The 17,678-nt window shown below is 46.7% G+C and overlaps 1 protein-coding gene across 2 annotated transcripts; it reads right to left on the minus strand.

The window, feature by feature from the left end:
* Positions 1-799: 799 nt before the first annotated feature.
* Positions 800-17,524, minus strand: ACTR5 (actin related protein 5). 2 transcript variants are annotated; one of them, XM_074317329.2, is made up of 9 exons: positions 16,818-17,524; positions 15,403-15,632; positions 13,525-13,694; positions 12,350-12,567; positions 11,441-11,623; positions 4,617-4,733; positions 3,735-3,874; positions 2,583-2,715; positions 800-1,749 (listed from the first exon to the last, which is right to left on the minus strand). In XM_074317329.2, exons 1-9 carry the CDS (start codon positions 17,232-17,234, stop codon positions 1,492-1,494), a joined length of 1,866 nt encoding a protein of 621 aa, XP_074173430.2. In that variant the 5' UTR covers positions 17,235-17,524; the 3' UTR covers positions 800-1,491. The 2 variants fall into 2 exon arrangements, with proteins under 2 accessions (XP_074173430.2, XP_019604700.3); XM_019749141.3 differs by having other exon boundaries at positions 16,836-17,523.
* Between the last annotated feature and the right edge of the window lie 154 nt (positions 17,525-17,678).

Below are 17,678 nucleotides of genomic sequence, written 5' to 3' on the forward strand. Positions count from 1 at the left end.
CTCGGCCTGAGCCTCACCACTGCCCAAACCTCCTCCGCAGTTCCAGTCTCCAGGGAACCCTGACTAGGTGCACTTAACACTGTGTTGTTTGGCCACGATGTGTGCTTCCCCAGGACAGCTCGTGCTCCATGGCAGCCTTGCTCTCACCACTGCCGTTCAGGCTGTTTAAACTGCTGACTATGGGAAAAAGCCTCCCTAAGAGCAGTTAACATGGTTCCTCTTCCTGGAAACGTGACGTGAAAAGTTCTCAGGTGGAGGTTGGCCCTGCCTACTTCGCAGCTACCCTTTCTTAGTAGTTCATGCTGATCACCATCTCATCAGTCCTTGGGCCCAACCGTGGACGGCAACGGCTGGCTGACAACGCTTTGGGAGCTCTTGGGTCGGCTTGATTCTTCTCCATTCACCACTACCACCACCCTCTGCTGGTTTTCAGTTGCTAAGGCCTTGAGAGCTGGAGATCCAGGTGACCCGTCACCCTTGGTAAGCTATCTGAGCAGACAGATTCTGAGGTGGCCTCGACAGAGGCATCAGAGCTAGAGGTTCCATGGGATTTAAACGTACGGATGCCGTGATGGGACCCTAGCATCTCAGGGGCCTTCAGGGCTCAATTTGGTGTGCTGGAGAGTTAAAATTCTAAGCGATCTCTGTAAAAGAGAGGGGTCACTTGTCCATTTAAGACGAAGCCACAAAGGCGCAGGGGATGTGAGGTTATGGCAAAAAGGGAACCTGCTCCAGTCTATTTCTTTCTTTAGAAAGGGTTGAAAAACTTAAGCAGCCAACAAACGCACAGGGACAAAAATTTAAAAAAAGGATTTATAGGAAGGCCTCATATGGTGGAAAAGTTCCCAGCAAAGGAAGCATGAATAAAAGTGGGGCCCAAGTCCTATTTCTGCCCATTCAGAAGTGGGCACTGAGCAGGCCCCAAACAGAGTGACTTTGTACAACTTAGTTCCCCTCTTTGGGTCCTTTTACCTCATTTGTAAGAGGAAGTGACAGGAGGAGGGAAGTACTTCCAGCTCCTGAGGTTTTGTGGGCGATTGTTCTTATTACATAAACATTTCCTTTTCATACGTATGTGAAAGACTTCCATCTGCTGGGCATTCACACAATTTCTGAATAAATTTAGAATATCTACACTGACAATACAAATTTTTTAAAAAACAACAAAAAAGGCTTCAAAATGCAGTAAGAAAGAAGCCCTGTGTATTTTGTACATCTCTGCCCTCCACTCTGTCTTCATTTACTGATGCAGGAAGCTGAGGCCACAGCTCATCCCTAGTCCAACAGAGAGGCGGGCAGGTCCCCGAAAGTTCTTCACTGCAGAAGCCGCCTGCAGACGGACACAGCTCTGAAGAGTAACTCCTGGTGCCCCTTCACTGGGCCCCCAGGAGAACTCCAGCTCGCAGCCCACTGTCGCTTGGGTCGGAGCTAGAGGTCCAGCACAGTCACTGTCCTGTCACCCTGGCGACACGGTCGCGGAGGGGCCCTTTGCTACGCCTGCTCGCCAGCACCGCCTCCACCAGCCGCTGAGCCTTTGCCAGGTGCCTGGGCGTCGGAGGAGCGTGCAGCCTGCTTTGGCAGGCGGATGGGGACGTAGACGTTGGAAGCGCAGTGCTCCTTCAGGTATTCTCCCCCCTTCTCTTCATAATCCTTCCGGGTGACCCAGACGGCATCGTCGTCTAGGTGGTCCAAGGCCCAGTCCCGAGCACCGTACCAGGCGTCCAGCACGGGGTTAGAGGCCAGCTGCACCTGAACGAAAGGGAACATTCACCAGAAGGCCATCTCCCATCAGGACTCCCGGAGCCCCAGCTACGGCCCCTTACCTTTCATCCCCTGAAATATATCAGACACACAGGAGGGCCCCAAATACTTCCAAGACAGCACAGGACTATCTCTGCACCCTCCAAGCAAAGCTGAGCTGAAATGCGCCCCGCTCACCAAGAAATCACATAAGAATGCCGAGTGCAGCAGACTCAACCTAACAGAGTATGTGGTTGGCAGCTACTTTACTAACACAAGACCTGCCACTCTGGGTCACAGAGGGACCAGCTGCCCCTCCTCCAGCTCCAGTGATCGACCACAAGCTGGCAGATGGACAGGGAAGCAGAGCTGACACTCAACCTGGAGGAAAGGCGTCCCTGGCCCTGATCCCCTCTGTGAGGAGAGGCAAGAAGAGGCTGACATGAGGCGGCTCTGGCCACGGAGGCAAATGAGCCTCAGGAGAAATGAGAGTAGAGAGGGTGGCCTGGGGCGTCCTCCATGGTGCTGCCAGAGCTCAGCTCCCACTGCTTATTATCGGAGCGAAGTGAAGAGAATGACTTATTCTCCATGTAGTCTTTCGTATTGTCTGAATTTTATTATAGGCATGTCTTCCCTTTTCAATTAAAAAAGAAATATATAAAACATGACTCCCATCCTGCTTTAATATCTAAACATAAAGACCAGAAGGAAAAGCCACAAATGTTAACAGTGAATATCTCTGGAGAATGACATTATCATTTTTCTCATTTACACTGTATTACTTTTGCAATCAGAAAACAAGTACTTAATGCTATTTTCAAAGCAGTTGGTTCCATCAGTACCTGAAAAGACGACTGAAAGGGTCTCATCTCCAACAGCTCCTTCTCAATTCTAACTTTCATCCCAGGATACATCATATTCCCGCCAGTGAGGAAAACGTTCTGAACCAGCATCTCCTGAACGTCCTTTGGGTACCTAGGAGAGAAACGACTCTTTCTAGTCTATTCCCTCCAACTTGAGCACCGGAAGAGAATGTAGATGCGGAAATGTAAGTTGTCGGTGCAAAAGAGAGAACATCTGCCAAAATTTGTTTAAAAAAACCTCCTATTTTTCATTTGTGTCTTTACAAAATGCCAAGTATCCAATCAAAACCTTAATTTGAATGGTCAATTTATTTCCTTAGCATGATAGGAAGTTTTGTGGCTTTCTCACACATTTTGTAAAAACTAACTTTATTGACGATCGACTTATATTTTGATTAAGTCTGACAAATTTATATACCCCAGTAACCATCATCACCTCAATCACGATACAGAGTATTTCCATCACCCCAAAAAGTCCTGCCTCCATTTTGAGGGTCCATCTCTCTACCTGTGCTTTTTTTTTTTTTAATAACAGTTTTTATCTTATGCATGTTTGACCCTTTTCCTACCCGTTGTCGGACAAAGCTGAGAGCCCCTCACAGGAGCTGCAACAGCTTTTCTCCCTTGCTGGGTATAAGCATCCATCTTCTTTTAACCAACAACAGCCAAAGTACTAAAAATCATGTTTCCTACTTATGAAAACTCACACTGCAGAAATTGCCTGTGTAATGGGTGCGGGGAGGCATGCACCTGTAGAAATGCAAACTCCTAAATAAATGAAATGCCTACAAGGAGGGAGAGAAACTTCCAAGTTCTGCACATTTTTAAGGTGTTTGGAATCATTAGCCTTCAATAACGCGAAGGTTTCTATGAAAGCCAATGCACAAACACCACTGTGCTGCTCAAACTTGAGAAATTCTTAAAGCTCCTCAAATCAACTGTGCACTTACATGTCCAGAAAAGTACACGGCCCCAACTCTGAGCCAGGCCTGGTGAGACAAAGAATATTATCTGCGCACAACAAGTCAATGAGAAGGAGAGAGGGAGACACATTTCCACTGCCTGACCAGCAAATCTACTATTTAATGCACAGTCCAAGGAAACGGCTCAGGAAAAGAAGTCCAGCCTCACCTGTCCAGAACGTACTGAAGGGTCTCTGCTATCCCAGCCTGCTCTTCGCCTATGAGAGACGGCTGGAAGATAATTTCTGGAGCTCGAATTCTTTCTGTCCCAACAAACAGCTGATGATATGCTGCCAAGTTAAACACGGGCTTTACAAACCCAAGGTTTAGAAGACATTTTTAGGCCAGAATAACAGACATCCCAGTTGCCAGTTTCCTCAAACCGCACTGCTTATTCCAATATAGCTTCTGTCCTTTGTTCATGCCAGAGTCACCTCCCTCCAACTCTCTTGATTTGATCATTCAATTGTCTACTCTTTTTCCACTTCTGTAGAAATATCTACAAATTTGCATCATGAAATGGTCCCCAAATTGCAGGGAAAGAGACTTCATGAAGAGCAGCAGCAGAACTGGAAGCCCAGGTCTCCTGCCCAGTACCTTGCTCAGCACCCCTGGTCCCTGCACAGCTGAGAAAGCTTTCTGCCAGGTGTGTCTCAGACTCAGGCCAGTCTCTCTCATTGCCACTGTCATGACAGAAACGTAGACCCAAATGAGGATTAAGCATAGTGACACTGGCTTCAATTTGAATGAAACCATGAGAGCTAGTGTTCAGTGTAAAGGCCCTAGCTACTTGTCAAATGTTCCCACTAGACAGACTATTACTCACAGATTCAGAGATCTTGGTGCTGGAACCACAATCAATCCCTGGGGGAGGGGACCCGGGGAGGACCTGATGGGCCTGACTTCAGGCGGATGATTTAAGTACTGGTGACCCCCTTTCCAGAAAATACAACTGGGAATTTTTCTTAATGTCCCTCAAGAAGCAGACTAGACTAGACTGGTCATTCATGTCACAGCTGAAAGCATGAGCATGATCTAGGCATGGTCCAACCTGGATGGTGGGGACTGGCTTCTCCACTTCAGGCGCTTCCTCTGAAAACAAGGGTTCAAAGTCATTGATGCTTTCCACATCTTCCAGAGATGGTTCTAATGGCTCCAGCTCAGGAGTCTAAGAATAAAAGAAAACAGAACAGATCCTGTAACTTCAGCGAGTCTTAGTTCTGTTAGTTCACTGTCACGAAAAAGAACTGGGATTCCACCCAATGGCCTAAAAGTTCCCATAAAAACCATGAAAAATTTTCTAAACTGTTAAAAAAAAGAAAGAAGAGAACACACATGAACACAAGAATTAAAAGACTGAAAAGCCAGGAATGAGCTTTGCTCTTGTCCCCTGCCTTTCCAAACCTCACAAACCTCAACCCCTACCTTCTGTCTAAAGCCTTCTGACTGGGCCCGCTCACACCAGGGGCCCAGTGGGAGCCCTGCTGCCTGTGGAAGTTCACAGCACCACACACAGAACTCGGGGGACAGGGTGTGACAGCCCATATCCTACTAAGTGGCTTAGACTACCAGCAAGATGAAATAGACCTCTTAATAATTAATATACGTATATGTATATATACATATGTGCCAACACTAATGGGCTTCACTAGTAGTCCCTTAATCGCAGGTCCATGGGCCGGGGGTTGTGACTACAAGCTCCCAAGGCAGCAGAATGCTTCCTATCTGTGGAGTCCTACAGAACAGGCTTTCCTTTTCAATGACAATGAACCTGGGTGGGACCTAGACATGCTGGTACCATTCCAGTCGAGGGGTTAGGACACATTTTAATTTTGACCTGGACAAAAGAAGTTAGATTGGAGTGGGGAGGTTCTGAATGACATCTTCAGCCACCTGTGGTTCTGCCATGTGAAAGGCAGATGAGTTTTACCTTCTGAACTCAAAGGGGAAAAGTACAGGAAGACATATTCTATTGCATTCCACGGAGGAATGCTCTAACAATGACAGCTGTTGTAGGAATCACTATCCTGTGAGAGGGTGTCTTGGGAGCGTTCAAGCAGACTCAATACCATCAGCCTATGGTACCTGACAGGAGATCCCTACATTCTGAGTCCCTCCTTACTCTCAAAATCTATGAAATTTGTAAATTACCGACACAATTCAGAACACTTAAATATACTTCTCAGGAACCTATCCATATATACTGCAGATGTGAACTAGTATTCAAACTCACTCTTAAATAAGATAATGCCTTTCAACACTCCTCCAACTCTCTCTCCCCTCCCCACAAAAAAAAAAAAAAAAAAAAAAAAAGGGCATGTGGCATAATGTGACTTACAGACGGGTAACAATGTGTTTTAAATCCTGATCAATATAGATGATTCTACCATGTTGAAGAGGAGGGTAAACCCTGGAAAGGCCGGCGATATTTCTTCATCTGAGACTAGAGATCAGGATGAGAGGGGCTGGTTTAGAAATAGGTAGTTTAAGGAGGAAAGAAAGCGGGCTGGGAGGCAAGAATGTAAGGACGTGGCTCTTGGTGAAGGAGATGAGAGCATCTCTGCCAATTCTGAATCCAGTTCAGGAGCAGGGACACCTGCTACTTGCACAAACCTCACTGCAAACATCACTGCACTTTACAAGTGACAATATAGGTGCAGGAGGAACAATAACCTGCCCAGGATCACAGGACACTAGCTAGTGGTGGAAACTTGGCTAAAAACAAAACTTCTTAGCTCCAAAGTCTTTGCTCTGTCTTAAGCTGCAATTCTAGAAACCACGAGTCTCAGTGTGAGAGGACAGCTGGGAATTTAGGAGTAGGGCAAAGAACTAGCTAGCCTGAGCTCAGGGTAAGCAAAAAGAGAAGCACAAGAAAGACTTGACAGCAGCAGGACCAGCTGCGGGACGACAGGCTTCTCGGCCCCAGTAGGGGCAGCCGAGCCCATGTACACATTCCCCTCGCCGCTGTCTACATTCTGGGATTTGTAAAACTCTCACCTCCCCTCACAAGAAAGCAGCCCTGCCCGCGAGTGCCTGCGCCGGTTCTGGCCTGGCACTAAACTCAGTGGTCCCAGGAGAGGATCCGAAATGGATCACAAAAGTTCCCTTTCACCTGGTGGCTTGTCATCTAGGATGACGACCCACAGTGGTGTCACAGAAAGAGGTGAGGCTTTGGGGTCACGCTGATCTAGCTCTGAATAGCAACCAAAACTTTATTTAGAGTCACAGTGGCACAGCCTGAGCCTTTGAGCCTGCTTCCTCCGCGGTAAGTCGGACATGACCCGAGGGCAGCGTTGGGGTGAGAACCGAACATTCCTTCTCTCTTCCCTTTTAGATACGCACTCATTTTGCCCCATAAATATTTCAGTTGTATGACTGGGTTATAGGCACACAAATGTCACCTGTGCATGTAAATAACTACAGACAAAACTTGTGACCTCCCCTCCACCCAAACAATGGGTGAGGGCAAGCACAGGGCTCCACGGAGTTCTCTCCTATCCACCTCTCACTCCCCACTCCTCTGCCCTACTCGTCTTCACCAAACCTCCACTCCTCTGACCTCCCTGACTGCCCAGGGAAGGACCTTTCTTGTGGAGTCACACCTTTCTCTATCCTGCCTGAAGTCCAATCACATTGCCACCACCTCTCCACCCCAACAGACCTGCTTCTGCTGACCCCAAGCACACTGAAGGACGCCACCCAGCACTCTTTCACTTCCGCTGCGGGGTAGACAGTATTTTTCACAGATGTTCACAATGATGTCTTCCCTCCCACACGCTCCTCCTCAATCTGGCCCTGACACTCCCCATAAAGATGGGGTCCATGTTTCCTCTCCTTGGCTCTTAGCAGGGGCTTGATGACTCCAACCAATAGAGTGGGGTGCAAACGATGCCACATGACTACCAATGTGAAGTCATAAAAGACCAGGCGGCTTCCTTCACCTGGATCTCTTGAAACATTTGCTCTCTGGCTACTCCCATGGGGAGCTCCCTCCTACAAGCCCGTCGCCATGCTGAGAAGCCCAAGGCACATGGAGAGGCCACGTGTGGGTGCTCAGGTCAACAACCCCGGCTGAGCCCAGCCTTTGAGTCTTCCCAGCCCAGATGCCAAGGAAGTGAAGAACCCTCCAGAGATTCCAGTTCCCAATTGCCCAAGTCTGCTCAGTTGAAGCCCCAGGAATCACGGAGCAGGGAATCCCTGCTACACTCGTCTGAAATCCTGACCCATTAAATTCACGAGCACAACAGAATGGTTGTTCTGTGATACAAAGTTTAAAGTAGTTTTTCACACAGCAATAGATAAGTGACTATGCTTCTGGCGGGGCAGGAGTGGAGACAGCTCCAGACTGACAGCTCCCAGGCGACCCTTCTGTTCCTCTCCGGCTTCCTTCTGCACTCCCTACAGGGTTGCATTACATCTTCCCCTACACTGTTCTCCTCAGCCCCTTCTAATCTCTACCTGTGGTTCTTGGCAGATCGTCTTACGTGCTTCAAAAAGCCAACTTACCTATTTATTCTCCATTCCATCTCTTTATTTTCTGACCCTTTCATCATCCTTGTCTCAAAGGATGAGTGTACCATTTCCTATCCCATGTTCTTAAAATACTCCCGGCAACCTTTCTGGTCTCTCTCTGCTCTGACTGCTCTTTCTCAATCTCTTTCCCTGGGCTTTTCTTCTGCGACCTGCCCTCTATGTAGTGGCCTTCTCAGGCATTCTGATTTTCTCACTGCCCCTGTGATTCTAGGTCCTTCCATAGCTGGGTCCTGGAAAGTTCCACCTGATGTCCCACAAAGACTTTAAAAATAAGGTACCCAAAACCCAGCTCATCACCTTCCTAAGCACAGCCAGCGCTCTACCCTCCACGTGCTGCCTCTCAACACAGCCTCCGTGTGACTGCAATCAATCTGGAATCGAACGGCTGTGTTGGAATCTCCGCTGCGCTGCCTCTAGCTGTGCAACCTTGGGCACATTTTGTCACTCCCCTAAGTCTCACTTTCCTTATCTATACAATGGTAGTGATGATAGTACTTAGTGAACTATGACAATTAATCAAGATGACACTTGTGAAAGTGCTCAGCAGAGGGTCTGGCTCATGTCACAAGTTCTGTTATCATCAGTTATTGCCATTCCTGTCACCTCCTTCCCTAAATGGCACCAAGATCTTTGGATCCTACATTTGAAGTGTCTCCTCCCCTACCCTCCGTCCCCAAAGCTAACGACAAATTTCAGGTCTCCTTTGGCTCTCTTCTGACCAACTACAACACATTTTTATCCTCTCTTCCCCCTTCCAGCGTCGCTTCTCCTTAAACCCATCATCCTAACTGCCACCAGTAATTTCCCTAAAATAAAATCTCAAGATTTCCTTGCTTAACATACTTTGAAGACTCTGTCTGAGGGATAATATCCAGGCTGACTGAAAAAGACCGTTATAACCTGGCTCCTTCTTACCTTCCCCACTTTATCTCCCACACTCTACACACCAATCGTGCCATGCTCCCTGCACTTGTGGTTCTTTCCATCTAAAATGTCCTTCCCTCCTCATTTGCTACTTATTGGAATCAAATAATCTTTGGGGGCCCAGCTCAAATATCACAAGCCTTTCTTAAAACACCACCTGGATTCCCACACACATCTACCGCTATAGCCAACAAGTCAGCTAAGTATGGTTCTACAGCTCTGTCTTTCTGAGGGACCCAGGAGGGCAGGGACTGCATCTCACTCACCTCTGCACCCCTACTCCCTGGCATACCACACCTAGGCCTGAGTGGTGGGCCCCTGGGATACACACTATTTCCCTGGAATAGAGAAGATTATAAAATGTTGGGTTTTCAAAAGGCTTCTTCAGCTACAACCAAACTCCATCTATCTATACTCAAAAGCACATCACCCTAAAAATAACTTCTTAGCTTCAGTAAATATGGTAAAAATATATTTTACTTATCTTAACTCGTATGGTTCACAGAGAGAAACAATTCATAATAATTTCAATGCAGACAACAGGCATCCAGAAGAGGACAGATTGCGCTACCACGGCTGGCTTCTCTCCGTCTAGGATTTGCCAGGGTCTCCACATGTATTGTGTGGCATTTAGAAACACACACGGAACTGTTCTTTTGGAACTGAAGAGAAGGACGGATTGCCAAAGCACATCAGAAAAGATGCAGCATGGTTCCCTGGAATGGCTCTGTTCTTGGCTAGCCAGGCAAGGGAACTTTCTATATTTGGCCCATTGTGTTTTCCGACAAATGGTGATGCTGTATAACTGTGCCAGTGAGCACCTTCTAGTTTAAATATTCCACAGGGAGGTTAACAAAGCCTCCTCTGCCTCCTTGGAATATTTGCCGAACATCAAGGGCTGGATGGATTAGTCTGTAGGAAAAAACGGATTTTATAAAACAGTAAGTTAAATAATTTAGCTGTCTTAATCCAATTCAGCCATTACTGCTTGGACGGCATTTCAATATGAACTTTAGTCCACATAAATCTATTCTCTCCACTCTTTAGAGAATCCTACAAATATTTTCTGAAAAGTAGAACTGGCAAGTCAGTGTCATGGTCAACTTTATCCCAGGAAGGTTTCTGTAACTGACTCTAGTCACTAACAGTAATCCTTAATAAACGCTTTCTGACCACCATTCAAGCTCTGGAGACAGATCGATTCATCAAATTTGTTGTACACAGAGAAATCTATGAGGTCTGACATTTCAAAATCTCCCTAAGCCCAGAGACATTTGAATATGTACCCCCTGAGCACAGAACCAAGTAGGGACTTAAGTATCTGCTGAAATGAATGAAGGAGTAATTATGTAACAAACGCAGAAAAATGAACAAAGAAAAGGATAAACTAGTTCCCCAACAGCCCAGGAATCACATCTTCACTGTTTGTTTGTTTGTTTGTTCTTTTTAAATCTGCAACCCCTCACCTGCCTGTGGCTTAGTGCACATCTCTGGTTAAGGATGCTAATGTCCTCTTGACATGTTAAGCACGATGAAAACTAAATATGGACGAACAATAAAGACAACATGGTTCTGAATCCCAGTACACAAGGGCTCAAATCTGAAACACAGACCTCATGACTGGAAGAAGCAAACTAGGAAAGCCACAGAAGCTGATCCGGGATGTTGTGTGAGTAAGAAGGTAGCAAAGGTCCCTTCTATCCAAGAGCTCAGGGAGCCTGTCAGCGGCATCTAAGAAGCCTGACTCAGGATCTGCTCGATCCAACCTGCGTGCTCATGGCCAGGGGCTATCCTCATGTAGTCTACAGCTCATCAGAGAGAAGCGGAGAATGAGAGCTGAGGGAAGGAACTGAGAGTGAGCCCACAGCTGAGACGGTCACTGCAAAAGGCAGCTTCACGCTGAGCCCAAGAGCTCTGAAGTCACCAGTAAGCACCACACTACGCCCAGCATCAAATTGGATTTTTCTACAGGACTGTTTCTTCCTAAAAGTACAGGTTTTAGATTTAAAGAATTTTTTTTTTCCCTTTCTCAAAATGTGTAAACATTTTTTTGGTACCCTCTGTATTTAATAAAGCATCAGAACAAAGTTAACGGGAGTGTATGACTAACCTCCAAAGAACATCGGAGGAGCAGGCTCAGGTTCAAGACAGCACCACAGGATGGGTGTGTGACTCTCTTCCTACTCTCTACACACACTTCCCCTCCTAGGCGGTCCAGAGGTCTACAGGGTACAAGTCCCCGGGTCAGAACTTCAGTTGGTACATGTCAGTGCTATGACTACCCCGTCCGTGTACATGTGGACCTCACTCACCACGCTGCTCTTTCCCCCAAGTCTGGTCACTGCCTTCTCAAGACACTCAGGAAGGACTGTGCCCCCTAAATGAGCCCACAGACCCTCCTCCGAAGGCCCTCAGTACCTCTGGCTTGCTGTCCACCACATCCACCTCGAGGGTGACTTCTGATTGAAGGATTTTCTGCTTAGCTTGCTCCACTGCCGAACTGAGCTTGTGGATGTAGGACTGCAGCTCTTCTGGGGAGTCCATGTTCAGTTCTATCAGGGCTTTGTGAAACTGGTCCATCTGGCCGTCCTCTAGAAGCTCCTGAAACCAGAGCAGTCACAATTCATCCTCAAAGACATCTGTGCGATCACAAACAGGAAGGAAAGAGAAATAGCTTAGAAACCAAACAGAGAACTACAGCAGGAGGGCTCCCTGAGCTCCCCAACCTGGCCCTCCACAAAAATCACACCTCCCACCAAAGATCCGCACAGCTGTCCTCCTCCCCAGCTAGCTCCAGGCTGCCATCATATCAGAATTTCAGCAGCACCTGATTAGGCACAGCTAACCTCTGGGGACAGACGTCAGAAACGGTGTTATCTTCTGGGTGGCTGGAGGCGGGAAGGTTACTGACTAGAGAAGATGTGAGGGAAGCTTCTGGGATGCTGGTAATGCTCTATTTCTTGATCGGGATTGCAGATACATGTTGTGTTTCATGTTGTGAAAATGCACCGAGCTGTACACTTACGATCTATGCACTAGGCTATGCAGCACGCATGCCACACTTAAATTAAAAAGTTAAACAATAAAAGAAAGACAATTATAAGGCCAAAATAAATCAATAAAACCCGAGTTCACAGCTCTTTCAGAAATACCTGCTGCTATACTGTCCTCTATACTGATGACTAGGTCCCTAGACTCCTCCCTGACCCCCAGGGCGACTGATGGGCACGCGACGCATTTAACAATTGAGGAAGAACATACAGGAGGGCATTTTCTGGGACCACCTTGTTGAGCCAGGCCAGGGGCACCTCGGGGACCTGCTGTTACCTGCACATACAGCAGTCTGTCCAGCCGCTCCTGATCCAGCTGCAGCTTCTCCTCCCGCCGACGGGCGTTGAGCTCCTGCAGCCGTCGCAGCTGCTGCTGCCGCCTTTCCTGCTTCTCCTCAGCGGTCAGAGTGCTACCGAGGAGCTTGTTGGAAAATGGGAGCTGCATCTTGTGGACGTTGTTTTCATAATAATCAGGGCACCGCCATTTCTGCAATTCTTCAAAGAAATAATTTTGAAAGTTATGAAATGGCAACACTACTAACACAGAAATTAGAAAGTCAGTAACAGGGTTCCAGGTCTGGGGAAGAAGGAGAAAACACACGCCACCCAATCTCTGAACCACCCAATCAACAAAATGTGGCTGTAAAACCAACAGACCTGTTCTAAAATAATTGCTAAATAAAGTTCTTCAGACAGAAATGATACCGGAAGGAAAACTGGAACACCAGGAATAAAAGAAGAGCAATAGAAATGATGAAAACCTAGTTAAATGTAACAGGCTAACCTCCTTGAGTTTAAAATATGTCTGACAATTGAAAGTAAAAACCATAACACCATCTGATGAGCTTCCAACGTATGTAGATGATGACATAAGACAAGCCCAGCATAAAGAGGAAAGAGAAAGGGGCTCTAGCATGCTAACATTTCCATTATACTTGCAGTGGTAAAATAGTGATTCTAAGTAGACTGTAGTTTGTTTACTGTAATCTCCAGAGCAATCACTGAAGAAACTACACAGAGATGCAGAAAACACACACACACACACACACACACACACACACACACAATAGATAAAATAGAATACAAAAAATTTTTTTTTAAAATATTCTAATAACCCAAAAGGCAGGAGAGGAAAACGGAACAACAATGAGAAGGAAGGAACAACAAAAAACAAATAATAGTGGAACTAAATCCAAACATATGAATAATTAAATCAATTCAAATAATGCTCTTCCTCGAGCATTTGGATGTTGCCCAATTTTGAAAAAGAACCTACCTCTGTAAGTTATCAGTTAACTGAATAGTTTTTTAAGAAAGTAAATACCAAAATGGGAAGCGGATGCTAAAAAGCAATGAGTAAAAAAGTGAAAAGCAGCACCCGGGGTACACCTGAATGAACACCGCAAAGGTAGACAACACCCAAACGCTGCGAGCAAACACCCTCCTCATTACCTTCCGCGTAGTCCTCAGCGATATAGCTGTGCTCATGCAGGATCTCCTCCATGCGGCTGAGAGTGATAGCTGCCAGGTGCCCAGGGTACTTCAGCTGCAGGAGACGCTGGAGGTAGCCAGCTGCCTGGCTTCCTCCCAGATTGATGCGTTTACAATTTTTAGCGTCTAACCTACAATCAAGAAATGGAAAACAGCACTGAAATTTTTGGCTACATGAAAGAGGAATATGAGGCATCTTGAGGGAGAAAGGATAATTTAATGTAGACACAAGAAAGAGACCAGCTGGGAGAACACAAAACCTTACAGTTAAAAGGGACTTGAAAGTTCCCTCGGCCCGACCACTTACCCAATGAAGGAATTCCTAATCTACACCCAGACAGGTGGCCATCTAACTTCTGGCAAGAGTCTCAGCAGGAAACAAGGTTCAGTGGGAAAAACATGCAATCTGAAGCCTGACCCTTATGTGATTCACCATGTATTTCTCAAACTATCCTGGGACCAAGTATCCTAGAACTAGCTGGGGAAAATGTTAAATGTGCCAATTCCCAGGACTCATGTGCTCTGGGGTGGTCCCGGGAATACACACTTGTTAAAGCTTCCCAGGTAACTCTAGTGTAGGCCAGACTTTGAGAACTCCTTCCCTAGACACTCCACTTTTACTGACGCAAACACATTAAGTAACCAGACGTCCTAGTTTACTGTAATCTCCTACGCATACCAGTCTCTTTCACGTGAATTGAAGGGAAAGAGAACCAGAGTATGTGCTTAACGTAAAAGTAGCAGAGCACTCGGATGTGGCTGTGTATTGAAATGTCGCTGCTATGTCACACTTCGCCAGCAGATGCCAGCACAGAACAGGATATGCTCCAATCTGATCATTTCTTAGCCTTCTGGTAACGTAATTTTCTCTCCATATAAAAATACTAACATTATTTGCAATTGCTGCATATTCTGATTTATACCTGTACATCAGGAATGTTTGGTAATGTCTAAGAATTGTTTCTCTACTTAAATTTTTGTAAAAACTTCTGGAGAAATTCCTAATATGGGTCTCAATAAATTCAACGGCATTTATTTTGACTTAAATATTCACACTACTTTACAGTTTACAAAGTGTCATCACCTACATTATCTCATTTCATCCTCAGGGTAACGCTGAGCAATCACTTTTTCCCAATTTTACATGTAAGGAAACAGAGGTTAGGTATCTCGTCCTAAGCAAGGCTGCAAACCAGGCATTCAACTCCAAAGACAGGGCTCTTTTTCCCACTTACACACCCTCTTTACACAATGAGAAATCTTCTCAGGATAGCACAATGCTGGCCTACTTTCTTATCAGACAAAAGACCAACTCTAAAGTGAGAACAGATTTTAAACATGACAGAAACACCCTCACCTTTTATTCAGCTCAGAAATTTTTAATAAGTACCTATTATGTGCCAGGCACTATACCCGAAAAGCTAAACAATGGTGATTAAAGAGCTTTAAATTAAAAAATAATCTCTTAATAAGAAAGTGACTCCAGAACACAAAGACCATCTAAATTTATTCAGATAATTTATTCAAAACACTTTTATTGAGCACCTACTACCTGCAAGTATTATTAACTATTTCACATATATCAGAATTCTAAAATTCTAAAATTATGGATTTGGACCTTAGAGACCAACCACCCCAACTCCCTCCAGGTCACAAGGGATGGAAGGTGAAGTGATTTATCCATAGTCCCAAAGTAAGTTAGGTCAGAGCTAAGTAAGCCCAGAGGCCAGTTCATGGTCCACTATTTGCTCTTTCAACTCCACCTTTAAAATAGGCACCCAATAAATGTTTCCTGAATACTTCTCAAAACAACACTCAAATGCCAGAAGTGCAACTCACCTCCCTTCTAAGACGGGTAAAATATGTGTACACTGGTATCCAGATGAAATGATGAGCCCACTGGAAATCAAGTTCTTTGCCTTATTGTGGTAGAAGCTGAACAGGCTGTCTATACCGTAGGCAACCTTCGGAATCCCGTAGCATTCAAAAAGGAGCTCAGACATCATTTGTCGTGAATACAGTGGGTTGCACACGGCTTCTGTCAAAACTATGGGATGATCAACACAGCCCTACTTTAAAAGAAAAGAGCAAAGAGATGAGGGATACAAGAATACGCTTTTTAAAGCATTCAAAAAAAAAAACAAAAAAAAAAAACCACCACCAAAATCCTATTGCAAGGTCTGAATTTGCTTTTGGCCTCCAATCAAAAACTTGATCAGAAGCAACTGTAAAACACTCATCTCTACTTGAAGTTGTTATGGAAAACAAGAAAATAGGGTCAATTTAAGGTCATTTAGTCTAGCCCCATCCAAAGTGTCAGCAAATCATGATGGCTCTATCTTCAAAATATCTTCAGAATCCAATGGCTTCTTACCACACCCTCCTCCCCCACTACCTCCCTCATCTGTCACTTACATCTCTCATCTGGGTTATTGCAACAGCCTTCTAACTGGTCTCCCTGTTTCTACCCTATGACCCACGCCTTATAGCAGCTATTAATCCTTTTGAAACAAAAGTCATGTACCTCCTCTCCTCAACACTCTGCCATGGCTCCTCTTTTCACTCAGAGTATGAGCCCCTCATTACATCTCTGACTTCCTCTTCCACTTTCTCCTCCCACTACCCCACCCCACCCCCACTCTGGCTGCCCTGAAATTAGGATTAGGGCACACTTCTGCCTCAGAGCCTTTCACTGGCTGTTTCCTCTGTCTGGGATACTATTCCTCAAATATCCACAGGGCTTGCTCCCTCATTCACTTCCTTCAAGCCCTTGCTAGAACATCACCTTTTCCCTGAGTCCCACCCTCACCATCTTACTGCAAACATATAACCCTTTCCTCTCCTTCTATCATGCCACAGAGTCTACTACTTAATTTTATTCTTTGTTTTCTATCTTTTCATACTAGACCACTTTTCCCATACTAGCTCCATAAGCACAAGTTTTACGATACATTCATGAATGTATTCCAAACGCCTAGAAAAGTGCCTGACACAAAGTAAGGGCTCAATACATATTCGTTAATAAATGGATTTATTAACAAATGAATACACATGCCTAATGGATGCTCCAAGAGAAAAAGGGCGCTGTTTTGTTCACTGCTGTACCCCAAGCGCCTAGCGAAGAGCTTACACACTAGTTCGGAGCTTAAATCGTATTTGAATGACCAAATGAATGACTATATAACAACGAGAGCTACTGGGATGACAATTACCTCTCCGAGCGGAGCAGAGACACAACCTTAAGCCCAACCCACCTGCCCCCAAACCTTCACCTGTGAGGAGACACCCAGGTGCTGAAAGCTGTAGTCAAACAGTAGCTCCTGCAGCTCCAGGTTTACCGCCACGTTACGGTCGAACGGCGAGCGCAGCATCCAGCGCAGGGGCTCCAGGCTGCCCAGCGCGTTGCCCACCTGCGGACCCGCCCCGCCCCGAGCCGCGCCACGCCCGCGGGCGCACACGGCGCGGAACTGTAGCCGCGGCTCTGGGCCTGGGTCCGGCCCGGGGCAAGCCCAGCCGGCGCGGGCCTGGAACGACCCATTGTCCAGCACCAGTGGCACCGGCAGTGGCCCGTGTGCCACCGGACCGGCCTCCAGCACTGGATCTGGCGTGGCGCGGGAGTCGCGGAACGGGAACACATTCCCGGCCGGCCCTGCCGTACCGGCCGCCGCCATCTTGAAGCGCGCGCGCGCGCGCTCAGCCTCTCACCTCAGCGCCCGCCCAGACGGCGCGAAACCCCGCCCCCACGCGTAACGCCGCGGGGCTCGTGCCCGTAAGGGCTCCAAGCCTTTTCCTCTCGTTGAGCCCTGCGTCCCTCTCCATCTGACTCTCCCTTCGTGACCCAGACCGCCTCAGGATCGCTAGACCCTGTCCATCCTAGCCGTAAAGTCCTGCAATTGCTTAACCTCGCCCCCAGCATCCGACCTGACCACGCCTCTTCGTCCTAGCCCGGACTCCGGGCCAGTAAGCCCCTCCCCAATGCGTAGCGCCATCAAACCCCGCCCCTTCCTGGACTCCAAGACTGGGCGCTAAGCTCCGCGGGGCCCCGCCTTTTCGTCTAGCCACGCCCTATTCTGGCAGATAACTCACCTTCAACCGCCCTTGGCTCCGCCTTCAAG

This window comes from Rhinolophus sinicus, chromosome 13 (genome assembly GCF_057876585.1).
Source record: "Rhinolophus sinicus isolate RSI-liver-muscle chromosome 13, RSI-T2T, whole genome shotgun sequence".
NCBI classification, from domain to species: Eukaryota; Metazoa; Chordata; class Mammalia; order Chiroptera; family Rhinolophidae; genus Rhinolophus; species Rhinolophus sinicus.

What these genes read in the sequence shown, in the direction of transcription:
- ACTR5 (XM_074317329.2), bottom strand. Translation starts at nt 17,234, where the DNA reads ATGGCGGCGGCCGGTACGGCAGGGCCGGCCGGGAATGTGTTCCCGTTC. An exon ending in CTTCAGTACGTTCTGGACAG is followed by an intron (nt 2,716 to 3,734) that starts GTGAGGCTGGAC and finishes TTTCTCTCCTAG; the next exon opens with GTACCCAAAGGACGTTCAGG. An exon ending in CCTTTCAGTCGTCTTTTCAG is followed by an intron (nt 1,750 to 2,582) that starts GTACTGATGGAA and finishes CCTTTCGTTCAG; the next exon opens with GTGCAGCTGGCCTCTAACCC.